Source organism: Cupressus sempervirens, chromosome 7, assembly GCF_028749045.1.
Source record: "Cupressus sempervirens isolate cs-2001-9-10 chromosome 7, ASM2874904v1, whole genome shotgun sequence".
Classification (NCBI taxonomy): Eukaryota; Viridiplantae; Streptophyta; class Pinopsida; order Cupressales; family Cupressaceae; genus Cupressus; species Cupressus sempervirens.
In genome coordinates this window covers 70,978,028-70,997,389 of record NC_143124.1, presented here as the reverse complement: position 1 = coordinate 70,997,389, position 19,362 = coordinate 70,978,028, and the positions used below count along the sequence as shown (strand labels likewise).

Here is a 19,362-nt window from a genome sequence, read left to right as displayed (position 1 = left end):
TTGAGAGCTGCTTTGAATGTAGATGGTTCTGAAAATTCTGAAACTAGAATTGAAGGCTCTGCTTCTTCAGCATACAATAATTCATAATTAGAGAATTTAGCTGGTATTTTCCTTTCTCTAGTAGACTTTCTCAAGCCTTGAGGATTTTCTTGTTCTCCTCTATTTTTAATAGTAGTCCTTTTAGGATAGACATCACTTTGATTTTTATTAGATTCTGAAATGGTCATATCACATAACTCATGAGGGCTTCCTTTTGAGACAATGTATCATCTTTGTTGTGTATTGGAACTGTGAGATTTGTTTCCAATATCATGAGGGTATGTTTGATCAAACGCTTGAAGATTATTTTGAAGTGTGCCTTCTCCCTGCGATGCTAAATGTCCCTGTAATATATTTGTATTGAGTGCCTCAAAACTGGTATGTAAACTATGTTGGTTTGGAGACATGGTACCTCTACCTACCATATTACCTACACGGTGAAAGGGACTTTTACTGCCATGAAACTGCCGTGAAACTGTCTCCTTTGCATGAAGTTGTTCTCGTGAATTACCAAGATGCTAGTCTGTGCTCCCACCGTGATTACTGTGCACATTAATCTCCTGCAAATCAATTTGCAGACCTTGTGAAACAACTCTAACACATTGCGGATGGAGTTCTGCACCTTGCATATTCACCTCTATTACGTGTGTTTGAACATGGTTTTCATTTGCCCCTTGCGAATTATGTGCAGGCTGCGGATTAGTTGGACCTACACTCTGAAATTGCCCACGTGTATTGCCAAGATTGTGGCTTGAGTTTCCACCGTGCTCAAATGGATATAGTGACATACATTTACTGTGAGTACTCTGTATATAGACGAGATTGCCATGGATATCAATTGGCAGAGCCTGCGAATTACTCTCATCCTCTAGATTGATGTCCTGCGGTTCTATTTGCCCACCCTGCATCTGTGGATGAGCATTATAGTCCTTTGATTGATAGCCCATTGTAGTAAGAGGATCCCTTGTACTTTGGTTTGAAAAACTTTCACAAGCTTGATCGTGATGGAGAGACAAATTCCTGTCATGAGAAGAGATATCAAAAAACTCTTGTGTAGAACTATCATCATGTCCTGTGTTCCCAGGAGTGGAAGAAGATGATAAATTTGGAAATAGTACAGAGGTGAGACTATATGAAATAGTGTTAGAAACTGTTTGTGGATTCAATCCAACATTCCTTTCTGCAGCGATTGGCACAAATTCTTTTTCAGACATTTCCTGAGAATTTAATGTTGGAAATGTTTTCTCATTGAAGACAACGTCTCTGCTTCTAATAATCTTCTTATTAGTTAAGCTCCAAAGCCTGAAGCCAAACTGATCCTCTCCATAGCCAACGAATATGCAAGTCTCGGATTTAGGATCCAGCTTGCTTCTTTTTTCTTTGGGCACATGTACAAAAGCTTGACAACCAAAAAATTTAAGATGAGAATAAGAGAGTCTTCTACCTTGCCATTCCTCTTCTAGAATTCTGAAGTTCAACCTTGAAGAAGGACTTCGATTAATGAGATATACAACTGTATTACATGCCTTAGCCCAAAATTCTTTGCACAATCCTGCATTAGAAAGCATACACCGAGCTTTCTCCATTATTGTCCTATTGAGTCTTTCCACTGCCCCATTTTCTTGAGGGGTGTAGGGTACAACTTTCACCCTATGAATACCATTATCTACACAATAATTGTTGAACTCTAATGAACAAAACTCACCTCCATTATCCATTTTTAAACATTTAATCTTATGACCCCTTTGGTTTTCAACAAGAGCTTTGAAAACTTTAAAATTAGAAAAAACTTCAGATTTATTTGCCATCATGTATATCCATACTTTCCTAGTACAGTCATCAAGGAATGTAACAAAAAAAATTGAACCTCCTAAAGAGCTTACCTCAACCGGACCAAAGACATCCGAGTGTACAAGTTCCAATGGTTTCTCCTTGAGATCATGTCCATCTTTCAAGAAGCTGACCCGCTTTTGTTTTTCATAAAGGCAATGTTCACAAAATTCCAAATTTGCTGATTGGAGACTTGGTAGTTGATCCCTTTTGAGCATTATCTCAAGGCTCTTTTTGCTCATGTGGCCTAATCTTTGATGCCAAAGTGTTGCATCGCTGCCCATGACTATCATAGCAGCCCCTATTTTAGTAGGCTTCTCAAGGAGATAAAGATTGCCAACTTTTTTTCCCTTGGCAATTATTCTTGAACCCTTGGTAACTTTCCAATTATCCGGATATAAGAATGGATAATATCCTTGGGCAAAGAGCTGACTGACCGAAATCAAATTTCGCTTTAACTTGGGAACATGGAAAACATCTTTTAACAACCATTTCCCTCCATCTTCCAGCTGTAACAAAATGTCACCTTTTCCAACTATTTCACAGGATTTATTGTCTCCAAGAAATACCTCTCCAAATTGACCTTCATGGTAGTTTGTGAAACAATCTGTACATGAAGTAGCATGGAAAGACGCTCCAGAATCTATCACCAAGAATCTGATTTTGTGTCACTTGTAGAAAGAACTAAAGCACATTCATCTTTCTCATAGGCTGTATTTGCTTCCATGTTTCTCACATTTTCTTGTGCTTTCTTGTAAGCCCGACAATTTCTCTTTGTGTGGCCAGGCTTACCACAAAACCAGCATTCACCATTCCTACCTCTTGACCTTGAATGATTGGGTGACTTTGATCTTCGCTAATTGTAATTATTATTTCCTCTATGATGGCTTCTTCCTCGTCTCTCAGTGCTGATTATAGTGAGAGCATCATTGGATGAGGAGTCTTTGTTACTCTTTCTCATGTCTTCACTTAATAAAGTGGCAACAACTTCATCATAGGCCAGCTTTGACTTCGTAGAGCTTGAAGTACTTACAGTTGTAACTACGGGATCCCAACTGTCAGGTAAAGAACATAACAAGATGATTGCTTTGGATTCGTCATCTTGAGTCATACCAACCGAGCTTGCTTGACATAATAGGGTGTTCAAATCATTTATATGATTTGACATTGCAATCCCTTCCTTCATTTTGAGTTTGTAGAGTTTCTTCATAATGAAGATTTTGTTTGCAGCCGATGCCATTTGATACATATTCTGAAGTTTGTCCCAAACCTCTTTCGTTGACGTCTCATTTGAGACATTGAACAAGACATTTTTCGCTAGTGAGAGAAAAATGGATGCCATCGCCTTCTCATCCATCTTTTGCCAATCTTCATTAGTCATTGTGGACGGTTTCTTAGACTTTCCTTCGATTGCGAGAGCCAAGTCTTGCTTAACCAGCAAGGAACGCATCTGCACTTTCCACAGACTGTAATTTTTGCCTGTAAATTTCTCTATTTTCAAATCCTCCATCTTTCTGGAAAATTCAACACTGATTTTCCAATCTGCACACCTCGAGCTCTGATACCAATTGTAGGGCCCATTTTCCGTTGCACCAAAAGCCATGACTGTTAGTGAACATGGAACACCACATAATTAACCACCTATGGGCAGGGGAGCGCGTCGCATCACCCAACAATCTCCCCCTCGACGCACATACCAGGTGCTTACGCAGGTCGGGAAGGCACCGGGGAGATTTGAACCCATGGCCAAGCCAAAACCAGGCTCTGATACCAATTGAAAGGATTTAAACAAAGAAATTAAATGTCACAATAAGAAGAAATACACAACACTGAATTTATCCTGGTTCACCACAATAGTGGCTACGTCCAGACTGCAGAGTATTGAATTAATATGAAAAAAGTTGTTTACAAAATGAGCAGGGGCAACATATAAATGGGCTCCAATAATATTACAAATGAAGAGTCTTTGGAAACCAAGAGACTCAATTATTGGAGGGAACAATGACTTGACTGTTGTCCTTCACAATATCAACAAAATTTGGAAGGTTGATTTTAGACCATTTCTTCTCTTTATCGGTGGTATAGACAACATTTGTTATCAACATCTAAGATAATAGCAACTTTATGAATTGGTGGTTGTTAATAGAGTTGGGCTCAGTTGTAGAGAGGCTAAAATGAAACTAATTTCAAACACAGATTCCTTTGCCATTGTTTGTATGGATAACTACCTTATTTGTAGAGCATACTGAATGTAGAGCATCTCCAACTCAATAAAGGATTCAAAAATGTAGTATAGAAACAATTTCTTTCTAAGGTAATGTACTCTAGGTACCACAGTGTTCTAACTTCCTACAAAATGAAGGAAAATAACTTCAATCTATGGTTGTCAATAAAGAAATTATTAATCATAATAGATTTTCCACTAGTTTATTTCATTCACAAGTTTGTGGCATTTTCTAAGAACAAGAAAATTACATTGTTTTAGTATTGAAAAGAGATTAGAGAAGCTAGATTGTAATTGGAGTGCTAATGGAGAGGATTCCCAATCTACCCATGTTTTGGTTCCTCCTTTTGAGCTCCTTTCGCCCTTCCCTTGTTACCACTGTCCAAGATTCACCGTTTCTATAATATTGCATACCACCAAAAGAAGAATGGAGTTTGGCCTTTGGATCCGCTTCCCATAGGAAGGAAGAGGGGAAAATTTTGAAGGACTTCCACCAAATGAATGAGGGAGGAGATGATTTTCATATGGTTGCTAAGAAAGTTGGTGTTACTGGCCCCCTAATCTTCTAAAAAATCGGTAACTTAATAATTTATTTCTCAATAATTCCCACATATAAAGATTTCCTAAAAAAAATCTAGGTGGCAATAACAACATCGATAAAATTTGGGAATAAGATAGTGGGTTGTGACACACAAAGTGCATAATAAGTTACATGACATAAACCAGATGGCAATTTGTAATAGACCACATCCAAGCTCAGGGCATTTGACAGATAGCAGGTGGCATCTGCTCCAAATCCTTGTCATGGCCCAGGTTAAATTCTCTAGTTTGGTGCAGTCAAATGTGAACGCACTTCCAAATACTTCGCATAATCTTAAAGACAATGTATCTAAGATGTGTAGCACTTTCCTCTTTTTTGCAGGTTGGTCACAACCAAAATTTTCCAAGTGAACACCCCTTTGTCAAGGTAACGAAGGTAAGAAATCTGAACCCTCTTATCATAGCCCTTCTTGAAATGTAATTACCACAAGAAATTACAAATTTTGAGGGATTTTAAAAATGGGGAAAGATGGTATTCACTTGTAGCAAAGAGAATCACCAGGGGCCTGTGTCTCTAAAAAAACAATCTTATACCACTCACTTTTCTCCAGTGGACCTCTATGGAAATATTAGGAATAGAATTTAATTAATACATCTTGGATTTGGAATCAATCTCGCTGAAATTGAGTCAGACTTAAGAGAGATGAAGTTAGGAAGAATTAAGGTCTTGTTGGTAAACAGATAGTTCTTTTTCTTTACTCTTTGGATGCCCAATGTTTGTGAACAATAACTAATTACAATAGTTGGAAAGTTGTTACTAAGTGACTAACTTCCCTTTGAATTCTTAGGTACAACTCCCTTTTGTATTTGAAATTTGCAATGAATTATGTTTGTTTATAACTCTAAAATTGGGGTATGTTCTTAACCCAAGAACAAGAAAGGTGAACCAAGTTAGGCCTAAACAGTAACTAACTTAGGTGAAGATTTGAATTTTAGGATTAGTCAAGTTTATGAATTCACACATCTTATGAACCCCCACAAAGTTTAACAATTCTTCGATAAATGCTATCTACAACTAAACTGACATCAGTAGGATTCTAGCTCTAGGAATGGAAAAGACTAATTTGAAAGAAACGCATAAAAAGGGATCTCTCTCGAGCTTCCAATAACAATACTATTATCTTCAATTCGCTGTTTTCAAACAAGGGAATAAAACTTTGTTCATTCCTTCAATTCAATTCAGACCAAAAGAGAAAACATAAAACTAAAACATAAATGAAATGGAACAGAAAATTATTGCACAAAATACCCTCAAATTGTCTCTGCAACATCAAGTATTTCACACCAAAAATTGGTCGACCTTCTATTAATCTTTCAATTAGATACATATAGGATTTCGAGATGACTGTTACAAAATGAAATTTAGATCGGTCCATCTCCACAAAATTGGCAAAAGGCAAGGAGCCAATTGTCGGCTTCAATCATTACATCAAAATGTGAAAAGAGGGAATAAGAATCACTTCACCTTCTTTCCTTTATCTGAATTCGCTCTATAGGCTTTGGTGGCGACAATGATTGGAATCAACTCCTCATGCCTATGAACATGAACGTTATTGTACCTTAAGAGCCACTTGGAATGCTTTCTAGCTAGATCCTTGATGACATTCAATTGCTCTTGTATTTCCTCCATAGCTACGTGTATACATCCGCCAAGTTTTTGGAGCTCGGACACTTTATTCCACTGATTTGAAGATATATCTGTCAAGCCATCTAGATAACTGGAGAAGTTCTTTTGCATGACAACCACTCCAATTATCCTCTTTCCTTGTCCACTAGCTTGGGAATCTATATGCAGGCCCCTTAATAATTCATAGTCTCTGTCTTGATCCTTTTTCACTTTAGCTTCCGTTTCCTTCAATCCTTCCTCTACCGCTAGGATCATTTTAGATTTGAATTACATGCTTTGTAGCCATTCAAATAAGGGCTCATCTCGCCTAGGTAGAATCTTTGCCTCTACAACGTCCTTAGCCTTCATGTGAATAATCATTTTCAATAGGGAAATGCAATCTTCACTCTTGACCTTCTTTGCTACCAAGGTAGCTGGATTAGCTGAGATATTATCTTTCTCTATTTCAAGCCTCAGTATTGCATTACCGATTTGCTTTATGATCGTAAGTCCTTCGAGCTTGAGTTTTCTACTCCACTCCCTACCAATTTGTTCGCAGTGCTTGTCTTCTTGTAATTGGGAGATGAGAGCTTGAACGTCAGTAGCAGTAGGATCACTGGTGATTGACATTCCTAGTATGCTTGCTAACGGGGTGACTATCTGCCTGATGAAGCCATTAAGCTCATGAATATCTCTACCTTCATTATGACTTTAGCTAGCTTAAGGCTTTTGAGTTGTCCCTCTATCACACCATTTGTTGACTTCCATAGGCCCACCTTAGTATCATGTCTTACTTCCCCGAGATTTACAAAATGCAAGGCGAAATCATCCGCAGACATGTCTTCAATCCTCCCTTCTTTAGTGGGCTTGGCAATCTCTATAGTCAGATACCCTATTTCAGGATCTTGTTTGAGAATTGATAGGGTCTTCTGCTTCTTGACTTTACTCAATGTTGATCCAGAGTGAATAGCCAGAGATAAAGTCTGTTTATTGGGAACTCCCTCTTCTTTCCTCTTTCTTTTTCTGTCCAAGGTGTCCTTGAGCCACGATTTTGTGCCGATCACCTTGGATGCAATCCCAAGTGTGTCTATACTGAACATCTTTCTTTTGACCGGGGTCAATGTCTTCGTAGTTGAAGAGAAAGGATTCTTCAAGACCTGTGAAATGAGCTTTGAAGATTCAGGGCCTTTCTCTACTTCTGTAGTCTTCTTTGATGCTTCATCAGACTCAGTAGACTCACTTTCACTACTTCCACCATCTCCAAGATCCACTATTTGTACTTGGGGACTACTTGGTAGGAGTAGTAGAACACTCATAGATGGGATCAGACTGCTATGGAGTGAGAGAGCCACTGTGACTACACCATTTTTCAATTCCTCCATCTTCTTCTCAGCTTCTATTGTAGTTCCGATTCAGAGAACCGTCCTAACAATTTTTGGCAAGAGGAATGCTCTTTTCGAGAGGTGGATCACCTCCATCTGATGGTTGTATTGGTCTTTGAGTAATAGACAAGGTTGCACTTGATGTACCACTCTGGGAAGAGGAAGCCATTGCAACTTTTGGGGAAGCTTGAGTAGATGTGCCTTTTCTCTGACTTCTCTGAGTTGTGGTCCATTCGACTTGTTTTCTGGTCCTCTTGTAGATTCGAGCCATCATTATATCCGGCTCTTCCCCAATGTCTTCATAAGGCTCTGAGCTTATTGGAGTACCTCTGAGCTTGGTCAAGTAAGTGTTGTTATACATATTCTAGCCATCCTCCTCCACCCCTTCTACATCAATGTTAACTTTATACATCTTCACCTAATCAACTGTTAATTTGGTGAAGGCTCGATCACTGCTCTTGAACTCATCCTTGCTGTCGGCCTAATGGTCCTCATTAACAGTGATATGCTTTATTACACTTCCTATCTACAAAACATCCCTAGCATACCCATTCAAGTCAAACATGGGCCTTAGGACTTTGTACATGTCCAGCTTATACTTCATCTCAAACACCTTCAATATATTCTTGGCGTTGGAGCGAGTGTCGCAACTAAAAGCCCCCACCTTCATGGGGAATTCATATCCTTTCTTCTTCAAGCTCTCGCTCAATATGTTCACTTGAATGGCTTGCCACACAATCTCGATCAGCCCGACCATGTCACTGGGATACCTTGGTAGCTTCAAGGGGAATCCATTGAAAGTTGCAAGACACAAATAAGAGAAAGATGAAAATTGAATGAAATAACTCCGAAATTGGCTGATGACGGCCATGGCTTCAGGACTGAATCTCCTTTTTGTACATCCCTGTAGCTGCCTGCAAATCCTCATGGTAAATACATCATTTACTTTCACATACTCTGCATAACTATTCTGTAACTGTAGGCATGGATAAAACTCATACTTGGGAGGCCTGGCCATAATTGCAATGAAGCCAACATATAGATGAGGAAAGAGGATATATAGAATGTATTGTAAAATTTGGTTGCATGGAGAGCATTGGACATAATTTCACTTACCTTGTGAGCACAATCAATGTATTGAGTGTGAGAGCAAATGACTTATCCTAGAAAGAAATATTGCTCAACGAACTTCAAAGCTTCTACCTCACCTTTCAACATATGTAGGAGAACCAAAATATCAATAATCTCTGGTTTGAGGTTGGTCCCAAACAAGGTTTTAGGAACTTTACTCTTAGCACTCTGTGGCTTCCGGAACCATGTCTGCATAATTCCTTTCCTCCAGATCATCTTCTTTGTAGAGAACTTAGAGACGACTCCCCCAAAGGTCAAGTTTGAGAATTCTTCTTGTTTTGGCAAACAGAGGCAATTGACCACAATTTGCATGTCAATTAAAATCGACAATGTCATTAGGTAGCAAAATCTACTGTATCTTCAGGTTGTAATGATGTACGCATTCGTAGATTAGCTCCGAGACCTGAACTGCAATCGAAAAACCAGTGGCTTCGACCAACTCGCATCCTCGGAGTTTCTCAATGATGGGGTGAATTCACTCAGACTTTACTCTCTTTTGAAAATCCTTAACGTCGTAGAAGCGTGTCTGTGAAATTTGGTAATTGAGATTTGATTCCAGTCAATCCCTCGAAACTCGTGAATTTGGTTGCCATGATTTTGAGGACAAGATTCAAATTGAGAAAGTGAAAGGAATGGCTAATGCAACAATCACTAGCCTTTCAAAAAGCTTATGCACATTAACAGAATAACAGTTCAAAGAAAGAGTGGTAGTTCATTCAACTGTTTATGTTTCTATATATGAGAGCCTCAATTCATCTGTTGATCTTCAAGATTCACACCATACAAATGAATTTAAGGAGATACCCATTGAATAGTAAATGTGAGAGTTTAACAGACATCTAGAGGTGTTTTCACTATTTCGTTGAGCTCAATGGTAACTTTCTATGTCTCCATAACTTACTTTCCCATTTTCCTTTAAGTTTCGAGAAGTTACCATTAGGGTACTCCATGAGAGAATGTTTGCCAACTTAGATCTTGATCATTATTTCTTTCCCATAGTGTTGAGGTTTGCTTTATTATCATTCTCATATATTTTAAACATGACTTGCGCATCCAATCTGATCATTAACTTGATTTTCTTTTGAATTCGGGAAACTGTCCTCATGGGTTGAAAACCCACTGAGGAAAAGACAATTTCCGTTTCTCTGTTAATGTTTCCTTTCTTAGTTGAACTTTGGACAATTGCCCTTCTTGAAGTCAGAAATGTCTAAATGAGATGTGAAGACCTTTTAGAGGACCACTTAATGCTCCTTTTCATTCCAAATTGCCTTTTCGGAAAACCAACTTTATGGGTTGAAAACCCGCCAAGGAGAAGTCAATTTTGAGTTTTCTGCCGAGGGCAATTATGAGGGCCAAAACAAATCTGAACCATTTTCCGAAGTCATAATCGCAGATAAAACATTGATTGTCTACATGATGCCTTGTTATTTGCATTTTTTGATGTGCATGTATCATTTAGTGCTCTTCGCGGAAATCATCCTCATGGGTAGAAAATCCGCTGAGGAGATGTTGATTTCCAAATTTCTGCCAACATCAGTTTTTCAAATAGTGATAAGCCGTAAACAAAATATAGCTTGTAGTTGGTCTTTGAATGAGTAAAATGAATTTCTATTGAACTAGTCACTAACCTACCCATAAGATCACTCGACTTTGAATGAGTAAAATGAATTTCTATTGAACTAGTCACTAACCTACCCATAAGATCACTCGACAAAATGAAAAACCACCCAACTAGAAAATAAGGAGAGGGAGAAAAGGGAAAGTCCGATAGAAACTCGCCTAACCTAAAAGGACTTAGACATAGACTCAAACAAAACCAGGACTCCGCTCTTTCATTTAACACAAGTACTCACTTTTGCTAATCAGTTGGAAAACGAAAAGTGGGGCAACAGGTCTAAAATTGTTCAATTGTTTATAAAGACAACATGGATTATTTTCTAGTGCTTAAATTATGCTCGAATCCTGGATTCTCATCCACAAGCACAGATTATGCACATATCCGCCAAAATATACTAATTGGTAGCAATCTGTCTGTGTTCTCTTGTAAGCCAACTGTATAAATTGACACAATTTGAGCATCAAATGGCCTATCCTTCAGCGACTTCCATTTCTTCGGCATAATATTTTCCTACCATGGCATAATTAACCTCTTTCTCTGGAATGCAATGCTTTGGCCTCCAAAATATAAGGCCAAACCTCCCAATACAATGCGCTGAGAAAAGTAGAGCTCAGAAGCATCTGCATAAGAGATTTCTGCTGCGTTCCTAACGAATTCGACCGCCATGATAGGCCAGTTTCAAATAAGTAGCAAAAAGAAAATCAATGTACTAAAAGCTTTTTCATTCTGCTTGCACATGGAATTCAGCAAACATAATATTTTATCAATATCCACCGGGAATACTGTAGGTTCCAAAAAACCACAACATTACATATATAATTTAAGCTATACTGTTCATAAATCAGCTGCTTTCAACTTCTCAAAAAGCTTATTTGACTCCTTTGAGCCCAAAAACATGCATTAACTGCAAAATTCCACAATAAAAAATACAATTGAACAATTATTTTTTCAGCCGGTGTTTTTTAATGATTTTTGTATAATTTCAAAAGAAGCTTTAGCTTCAATCACACCTTATCTTTTCCACTTGATAACTCATTAAGCTATTTGATTCAATTTATAACTTGTACCTCGCTAACTAGATTTACATCTGCATTAGTTGGAGCTGACGCCCGCCCGAAAGCCCAGAAGCCGAAAATCTTCATGGCCCAGCAATGGCAATTTGAGTGGTTTCTGGGGATAGTAGAGCTATCTCTAACTGTGACACGAGTCTTGTACGGTGCCCCTTGAAATAGCTAATTATCCAAATTTACTTTGGATCAGACATCATCTAATATCCCCAGAGTTGATTTAGATTGCCATTGAAGCAGCTTCTGCAGCTGCATAGTTGCATCTTCTACATTCTGAAACTCAGGCCTCTCATTCCAACAATTTTATCCCACATCATCTCTGTAAATCCTTTCACATTTGGAGACTCCGAAAGAGTAATGAAAACATTCGGATAATCATAAAGAGAAGGAAATCTTAGAAACTATAGGACAAAGCATACTTCACTATATCTTATGGTCTACAGTACAATTCGTTTTGGATGAAAAGTTTAGCAGAGACTATCAAACAAAGCTTGAAAAACTTGTTAACAAAAAGAAAGAGAAACCAATAGCCGTACAAGAAAACACACTATGGATAAATTCTGGTACCAACAATCTTTTGACCTAAATATAATTACTTCTTTTCCTTGAAATTCTTGTTTGTTGGTTTATCTCACAATCACATACATAACAATAATGCACAAAATCTTAATACCAGAAATTTGAGATTGACTAACTCTGACAAAGGCTAAACAAACAAACAAGCTTGAGGAGGTCATTTTACCTTCAATATCACCATCATTGCATAGAGCCTGTGCCAAAGTAGTTTTTCCACCACCCCCAATAAACTTCACACCAACGACTGACAACTTGTTTGGGAACAAAAGGCCTCTTCAGGCCCCTTATAGATTTCTACAACCTGACATAAAACTTAATTTTTAACAAGAATAATGTCATGGACAGTGATTAAAACCCTCGTTTATTTCACAATTCTCACACAAATCGTCTAAATGCATTTGTGTAAGCAACATTGTATTACGAGAGGCGTCATTGATAAGCAGGGAAGCTTGTTTGCAGATAGATTCTTTCAGCATAGAACTTGTATCTGCATGTTATAATATTTTGAAAATGGGGCTATCAAAGAAATTCATCCTGGCATTATATAATGCAGGACTAATTTATATACAACTCTTCCATTACCCTGTACAATTATTCCACTCCCCCTATCTGTTACATTCTCACACATAGTTTCCATCTCAGCTCTTAAGACGAGCATCAAATTTACTCAAAAATTTAATTGTTTACCATTGTTGCCAGTGGAGGAAGCCTCTTGGTGTAAATTTAAAAATCGTTAACTGAGTTTATTTGAAACTGTGAGAAGCCTGAAATAGTCTTTGCTCTTTCCCTCTGTTCTTTACTTCTTCATCCTCATCAAGGACGAAAAAGCTGCAAGAGTGTCTGCTCTTCCCCTCTCTTCTTCACTTCTTCGTCCTCATCGAGGAAGTAAGAGCGGCAGTAAGCTTAGAAAAGCCCCAGCAATGTTTTTCTCTTCCCCTCTCACAACCAAACCTTTCTCAACTTTGTCCTCTTCTCCCCACTCTCCATCGTACCCTATTGAGAACTCTTTGTCACCCAACTGTTGAACACTGGAACGTTGTGTGAAGAGACCTGCCCATACCCATCTACCTTCACCCATTTCCACTCCTTCCATATTTAGCCGGAGTAATGAGATTTGTGAAGAAACGCGATTTATAACAAAACAGAGCATAATGGCATCCACATTGGAGGAGTCCATCTTCACCAATTTGGGCTTGGTCTGAATTTTTTGGTTAGAGATGGAGTCAACAACAATAAGATTTGAAGAAAGTAAGGAATTTAGAAGTGAGGCCGCATCAGGAACTGCCCGTGTACATATCCTAACTTCATCTGGCCATTTCTGCAATTTTTTTGCACAACATTCAATCAATTCACTGTAACAGGAAAAATAATTAGATTTTTTAAAATTCATAGAGGCTAGAAATTTTTATTACCTGTATTGTTTGAATACAACCTGCAATTGGTGACCCCTTGTTTGCTCTGATTGACAGCTGCTTCAAATTCTTCAAGCCCTTCAGACTTCTTATACAGGGCAGCTCCCCCAGGGTTTCTATCTCCAAGCTTTCCAATCTTGTGCAGTATTCTAAACCTTCAATTTTCTCAACTCGATTGCAACCTCTCAGGTCAAATGATGTGAGGGATGTCAATTGAGTAAAGCTTGGAAGCTCAACCAACTCTGGGCACCACTTTATTACGAGGCTTTCAAGGTTTACCAGATCACAGATGACCCTTATGTTCTTCAGATTTTCACAGGATGACAAAGTTATTGACTTGACCGTTGTTGGCAATGCTTCAATATCTGTCAAATTATAATTATCAACTAGCATGAGTCTCTCCAGGTGGGGATAACAGTTTTCAGGAATCAAAATCTTGTACACTTCAGTGTCCCATAGTTCTATCCGTTTCAGGTTGCTTGATGTCGAACTAGAAGAAGGTAAGGGTGCCACAGCAAAATCTACTTGGTCAATTAGGCAATCGTATATGTCTAAATGCTCTAACACATTAAGACGCCCCACAGAGAATGGTAAACATTCCAACACAGAACACTGACTAATTTGAAGATCAGTCAAGGATCTCAAATCTCGAAGAGAGTTTGGCAATGATTCCAGTTTGGGACAAACACGGATTGAAAGATTCTTCAAGGAGGACAAATCTCCAAGAGAGTTGGGCAAGCTTGTCAACAAGTCACTACCTATCATCAAGATTTGTAGCCTATTGAGTCGGCCAATGTCAATTGGTAGCTCCCTCAAGTTCTTCATACCATCTAAATAGAGCTCTCTCAAGGATGCCTTATTTGTGATTTGACGAGGCAACTCTTCCACTTGTTTGCACCCAGAAAGCCTCAAAAATTCCAGCTTTGTCATGTTTTCCAAAATATTCAAGTCCTCTGATGTGAACGTGAGTTCTTCACACATCCTCAAATCAAGATGTTCCAAGAGCATCAGGTTCTTGAAAGAAAGTGGTAATTTCCTCAAGTTCGGGCAATTGAACAGATCCAGATACCGAAGATTTCTCAAATAACCGAAACTACTAGGTAGTGATGATAAGTTTTCACAGCCGCATAATTGCAGGTGTTGCAATGATTGCAGTTGACAAAATTCTTCTGGTAAACTTACAAAATTCAAGCCCTCAATGATTACTATCTTTTTCAACATATTGAGACATCCAATTGAGTTTGGAAATCCTTGAAATTTTTCACAATAAGAAATGACCAACTCTCTTAACTGCACAGGAGCCTGCAGTCCATTTGGAGTAAAGAAAAGTAAAACATACAGTAATTATTAAATAAATTTAAATAGAGATTTCATAGAGAAAGATACTTACATCACTGTCATCCTTCCACAACTCTTCTAAGTGATGTTCAGCACCCCACTCTTGCTCATAGAGTTCTAGAATCCACAAATTTTTCAGTGGAAGCCATGAGGGAAGATTTCTCTGCCCAATCTCGAACCAGCGAAGCCAGACCAGCTCCCTTGATACTTCACACACAACTCCATTAAAATAATTTCCTCTAGTCACAAAAATCTTTAGTCCGTGTATAGAGGTTGCCATTGACCAAATACCTCCACTGCTGTTGGCCATGAGTTCCTCATCTGAGCTTCGAGAAGGGATCATTACTTGATAGGTCTTACCGGCCTGAATAGGAATCAGGAAATGCATTATATAATAAGCAGCAATGCATAAAGCTAAAACCTTTAGTGAAACTAGAGAAACAAAGGTTTCAAACAGACCCCATATGGCTGCCACTCTGTTACGCCAGTTGAGACTGCCTTTATCCCTCGGAAGACATTTTTCTTCTGACAAAAAATCAATAAGAAAAAGACTATTATCAATAGTAAATAAATTAATGTAGTAGAGGCATCCAATATCCAGTGTATTGTTGTAGATTTGTTTTATTGGTTCAACTGCAACAACTTTTCCATCAACATTTCAGATCACAACTACTTTATTTTGTGATGATGGATCAACAGTTGAATTGTTGATTAAAAATGTTGTTACACAGTTAAATAAAAATACAGCCATGTATATATTATATTGGCTGCCCAAACACATGGATGGACTGAATGGGTAAGTTTAGATATACTGTCTTCTTAAAGCAGCTGCTTGCCTGGAAAAGACAATAAACTTTTTAATCTCACAAAATATATAGAAAGTATTAACCTCACCTCTGTTTGTTTCACAACATTAACAATCTGTTGTGGCAACCAAAGTCGATAAGGTGAATGTTGATTTGCGATTTCCCTCCCCAAATCTCTCAAGTGATCATGCATTCTTATGTGATCGTCTTTGTCAAGTTCCACCAAGCACTTATTCAACAGCTTTTCCCAACTGTGCAGTCCACTCCACCCTGATCCATTCCATAATTCAATTGCCAAACTGTTCTGTTCTCCAATTAAGAAACATGCAGTGTCAAGGAATATCTCTTTCTCTTCATCATCAAGGGCATCGTAACTTACCCTGAGCTTCTCTTTAATATCATTAGGCAATATTCTCGAGATCTTATGCAATAGAGACTCCCAATATTCTTTGCGCGTCTGTCCATAAAGCTGTCCTCCGAATACCTTGAGCGATAGAGGTAATCCATTGCAAGCTTCTAAGAACCTTTTAACTAGCTCCTCAAACCCATCCAACGGAGACGATTGTAAGAAAGCGTGCCAGCCAAAAAGTTGCTCAGCATAAACTGGATCAAGAGGTTTCATTTTGTACACAGAAGATATTCCCCAAGATCTTAGAACTTCATACTCCCGTGTTGTTACAATAATGAGGCTACCCCATCCAAGGCTGTCATACGCAGGCAAGAGAGCATCCAACTGGTCTACCCCGTCCACATCATCCAGAACAATGAGTACCCTGACATATCTCAAATGCCTTTTGAGAATTGCCTTACCATACTCTGTATTGTCAAATGACACATTTTTAACACCAAGGTCTTTGAGGAGTTGAATCTGTTTCTTATGCAACAGGCCTTTGGCTGCACCATCTCTAACATCAAAAATAAAACTTGATCTCTCCATGAATGAGGATCTTTTGTTGTATAACTCTTTGGCAAGTGTGGTTTTGCCCGAACCACCCATGCCCCAAATTCCCACAATACGTACACTCTCAGTCGATTGGAGCGTTGTTATCTCAAATTCTTGTACTATTTCTCTGAGACCAACTGGGTGTTTTGCAACGTCTAAGGGCACATCATTTATTACTTTCAAAACACACCTCTCAATATTCTTCAGCAGCCTCTTCTCATCACTGAACAAGTTAAAACATAAAAATTTCAAAATACTATCAATTCACTGTACCACACCCTAATATATGGAAAATCCAAAACACTCACAAATAATTATGCCAAAGTTAAGTGCATAGATACGAATGAGAATTTATACTTGTTAAGCTAGGGAGGCATAATGGATGGTTCTTACTCGTCATTTTTGATGATTTCACCAGTGTAAAATGAGACATCATGGAGGGCCTTTTTCCACTCCTCAAGTTTTTCAGGGCTGTATCTGTCTTTCTTTTCATACTGCAGAAATGCATCAACATATATTCCTTTCCCTTGAGCTACCCATCTCAGATCAGTGGGCTCTACATGATAGAAAACAGGAACAATTTTGGCACCAGTTTTAAGCATAAATGCGAGCTCTGCCAAACACCAAGCTGATTTTGCATAATTCTTAGAAAAAATTGCTATATGAAGCAACGCATTGCGCATTGCTACTTCTAATGTTGAAGGCAAGAAATCACCATATTCCAACTCCTCTGAGTCTAAAAAAGCTTCCACCTTCATATTTTTTAAGAGATTATATATGCTGCTAGCTAGCGTTTGCTTGCAATCGGGTCCCCGATGATTGATGAACACATCGTAGCATGGCTTGTGCTTGAGTGTCGAGGCAGAAGTAGATGGGGGTGGTGCGATTCCTTGAAAAGCACCTGTAACCTGATTCTCTCGTACAAGAGCAGGGGTAGAAGTAGATTCAGACGATGCAATTTCAGAAAAAGCAGCCCTAGATTGATCATCTGGTATAAGATCAGGGGTAGAAGTAGATGCAGATGGTGCCATTTCAGGAAAAACGCCCTTAAGTTGATTCTCTGGTACACGATCAGGGGTAGAAGTGGATTTAGATGGTGCCATTCCCTCCGAACCAGCCTTGACCTCGTTCTTTTGTATAATATCAGCGGTAAAATTAGGCACCGATGCACCCATTGCCTCATTTTCTGGTGGACGATCAGTGGTAGCAGCTGATACAAGCATAACCTCATTTTCTGGTATAGGATCAGCAGTAGAAGCAGATGCAACCATAACCTCATTTTCTGGTATAAGATCGGTTGTAGAAGCAGATGCACCCACTACCTCATTTTCTGGTTTAAGATCAGTGGTAGAAGCAGATGCCAAGGGCTTGGATTCTTTCAAACACCCAAAGCAGCATGAGAAAAAGCTTCCAGATGATGATGTAGAACAAGAAGATGAAGACGGTGCCATTCCTTGAGAAGTGTTTGCAGGTTCCTTCTCTGGTCTAGCAGAGCTTGTAGAAGTAGATGCCTTGGCATTGAATTCCATGGAACGCCCAAAGCAGCATGAAAACAAGCTCGGAGATGATGATGTAGACAAAGTAGATGAAGACAGCGCGGTTCCTTGAGAAACGTTTGTGGGCTCACTCTCTAGTCGAGCACCAGTTGTAGAATTCGATGCCATGGAAGTAGATGCAAGGAAAGACACAAACGGTGTAAGGCTGTGAAAGCAGGAGGCTTGGTGTTAGAGGATGTGAAACGCTCAGTAAACAGTAATGATCAAATTTACAGGTCGAGGGAATGTTGTGTATTTGCTAAAGAAACGGCGTGGGAAAAACGCAGATAATGGTGGATAAAGTGGTACTAGTGGCGTGGAAGACAGAACAGCCATCTTGAACAGCACACTAAGGCTTTGACTAAATTTTGAACTGATAGGACGCTCTCTAGGACACGCAGAATAAAAAGAAGTCTTCATTGGTCATATTGCTTAATTAAAAAAAAACCCTACTAGTTGTATGTATGATCAGGACTATGAGTTGTAAATGATTCCCCTCTATTTTATTTTCACATTTAGGTTCTTAGATTTTTTTTAATATTAAAATTTAAAGTGTTTTTATATAAAATATAATACAATAAAATAAATTTTATATTTAAAATATTATAACTTTTTTAAATTATATTTTAATCTAATTATTTAATTAAATAAATATTATAATATTTCAAGATTATATATTAACTTTTCAAGATATAACTTATCATATGATTAGATAAGTAATTTATCAAAATTATTTATAGAAATCATAAATTCTATTAAAAAAACATCTAAACATAATTCTCACTTTATAATTTTTAGAATATTTGCACCATTAATATATCGACAAAATAATCCTTGATATAATTATATAGTAAGATGTATTAAGATATACTTATATTATATTAAATCAATATATAAAACTATTGAAATAGTTATTTTCATTAAAAAATTACTGTTATAATTATAATAAAAAATTAATATCATTTATTATTATTTTATAATTAGATCTATTAAATTTCTACAAGGCATGAAAATGAGTTTTAATTTCTGGATTTGATTGTGTATGGTTTTTTACCATCAACGTTTCAAATCATACTACATGATCCATCATCAAGATGCAATCTTGAACATGAAGAACAAAAAATACACAATCAAAATCCAAAAATTAAAACTCATTATTTTGTAAATTTAATAATTTATATTTTAGTAATATTTAATCGTTTTGAATTAGTATTTTTTAAAAAAATTATTAATTAAATTTATTGAACTAAAATAT

General features: G+C 37.8%; 1 protein-coding gene across 4 annotated transcripts; it reads right to left on the bottom strand.

Annotated features, from left to right (window-relative positions):
* Positions 1–11,172: 11,172 nt before the first annotated feature.
* LOC149545538 (uncharacterized) lies at positions 11,173–18,496 on the bottom strand. Of its 4 annotated transcripts, none has more exons than XR_016353600.1 (7): positions 16,966–18,496; positions 15,718–16,795; positions 15,283–15,345; positions 14,876–15,187; positions 13,486–14,787; positions 12,240–13,391; positions 11,173–11,825 (listed from the first exon to the last, which is right to left on the bottom strand). XR_016353600.1 is itself a non-coding variant. In XM_089790700.1 (6 exons), exons 1-6 carry the CDS (start codon positions 18,234–18,236, stop codon positions 12,948–12,950), a joined length of 4,473 nt encoding a protein of 1,490 aa, XP_089646826.1. In that variant the 5' UTR covers positions 18,237–18,494; the 3' UTR covers positions 12,234–12,947. The 4 variants fall into 4 exon arrangements, 1 of the variants encoding a protein (XP_089646826.1); XR_016353598.1 differs by having other exon boundaries at positions 15,283–15,348; positions 16,966–18,494; XR_016353599.1 differs by having other exon boundaries at positions 11,173–11,816; positions 15,283–15,348; positions 16,966–18,494.
* Positions 18,497–19,362: the final 866 nt, after the last annotated feature.

What these genes read in the sequence shown, in the direction of transcription:
- LOC149545538 (XM_089790700.1), bottom strand. Translation starts at nt 18,236, where the DNA reads ATGGCATCGAATTCTACAACTGGTGCTCGACTAGAGAGTGAGCCCACA. An exon ending in GAAATCATCAAAAATGACGA is followed by an intron (nt 16,796 to 16,965) that starts GTAAGAACCATC and finishes TAACTTGTTCAG; the next exon opens with TGATGAGAAGAGGCTGCTGA. An exon ending in ATGTTGTGAAACAAACAGAG is followed by an intron (nt 15,349 to 15,717) that starts GTGAGGTTAATA and finishes ATTTTTTGTCAG; the next exon opens with AAGAAAAATGTCTTCCGAGG.